The sequence below is a fragment of the Otolemur garnettii genome, unplaced genomic scaffold, assembly GCF_000181295.1.
Source record: "Otolemur garnettii isolate 467f Iridium unplaced genomic scaffold, OtoGar3 scaffold00244, whole genome shotgun sequence".
Classification (NCBI taxonomy): Eukaryota; Metazoa; Chordata; class Mammalia; order Primates; family Galagidae; genus Otolemur; species Otolemur garnettii.
The window spans coordinates 185,636-186,765 of NW_003852639.1; the positions used below are offsets into that span (position 1 = coordinate 185,636).

Below are 1,130 nucleotides of genomic sequence, written 5' to 3' on the forward strand. Positions count from 1 at the left end.
CAGGAGCAGAGACTGCACCTGGGGAAAGAGCAGGAGTCTCAGGAGCAGAGACTGCACCTGGGGAAAGAGCAGGAGTCTCAGGAGCAGAGACTGCAGCAACAGCACCAGGAACAGCATGAGGAACATCAGAAAGCAGAAGACCTGGGGCAGCAGCATAGGCAGGAGAAAGCACAAAGGGAACAGCAGCTGGAGGAGCAGCTGGATGAAGGGAAGAAGCTCTTGGACCAGCAACTGGATCAAGAGGCAGTGAAGAGACATGAACAACTGCAGAGAGATGAACAATTCGGAATGAGGAAGGAGCAGTTGTTGGAGCCCCCAGGGCAGCAGAAGGGACAGCTGGAGAAGCCTGTGTTTGTCCCAGTTCCTGGCCAGGTTCAGGACATCCAGCCAGCCCAGACTGCAAAGGGAGAAGCCCTGCTCCTTCCAGAGCAGCCACAAGAGCCAGAAGTGTAAGAGCTTCTCAGATGTAAGTAGCCAGCCCAGCTTCCAGAGGACCTCAGACCACTCCACACAAGGGAAGAGAAAGCCACGGGCCAACTTACCTCAGGTCCCCTGGGGGGCCTGCTTCATCTGTGAACTTGACTTTGTCCCTCCCATATCTCTCTGATGAGGCAAGAGTGGGGGGACAGGAAGTTATTGCACAGCAATCACCCCCTTCCCGCAATAAACCCTCTGTCTGAGGGACTGTTGGGACTATGGTAACTGCCTTCACCCCAGGACCATGGCTGAATCAGCAAGTGTGTACAATGATACATAATAAATCCAGGAAGTCCTTGGATCCTGTGTTCTCTTTATCTTTTTCTCCTCTGACTCTCACATAAAACCCTGTCTGTGAATCAATGGTTGCAAGTAACAAACTTGACCCATTCTCAAAGGAAAACAGACATCTTGTCCCTTCTTTTATTTTGTTCCCCAAACCACTCAATATATTCGACATCTTCTGAAAAAGAAACAAACCCCCAAACAACACAAAACAAAAATAACTGTGCACCCAAAAGCAATGCTTGCCAGTCATGAAGAGGGGACAGGGCGCTCAGGGTGGGGAGAGGAGCTATGTACCTCTGTCCCACACCACCATCACCACACACACCACACACACTACCCATACCACACACACCACCGACACCACC

At 51.4% G+C, this 1,130-nt stretch overlaps 1 protein-coding gene across 1 annotated transcript in view; it reads left to right on the plus strand.

The window, feature by feature from the left end:
- IVL (involucrin) overlaps positions 1–453 on the plus strand; it is a 1,135-nt gene extending 682 nt beyond the window's left edge. Inside the window, 1 exon segment of the mRNA XM_003803930.1 lies at positions 1–453. This exon segment is cut by the window's left edge and continues 27 nt beyond it. Coding sequence (XP_003803978.1) covers positions 1–453 — 453 coding nt within the window.
- The last annotated feature ends 677 nt before the right edge of the window (positions 454–1,130 follow it).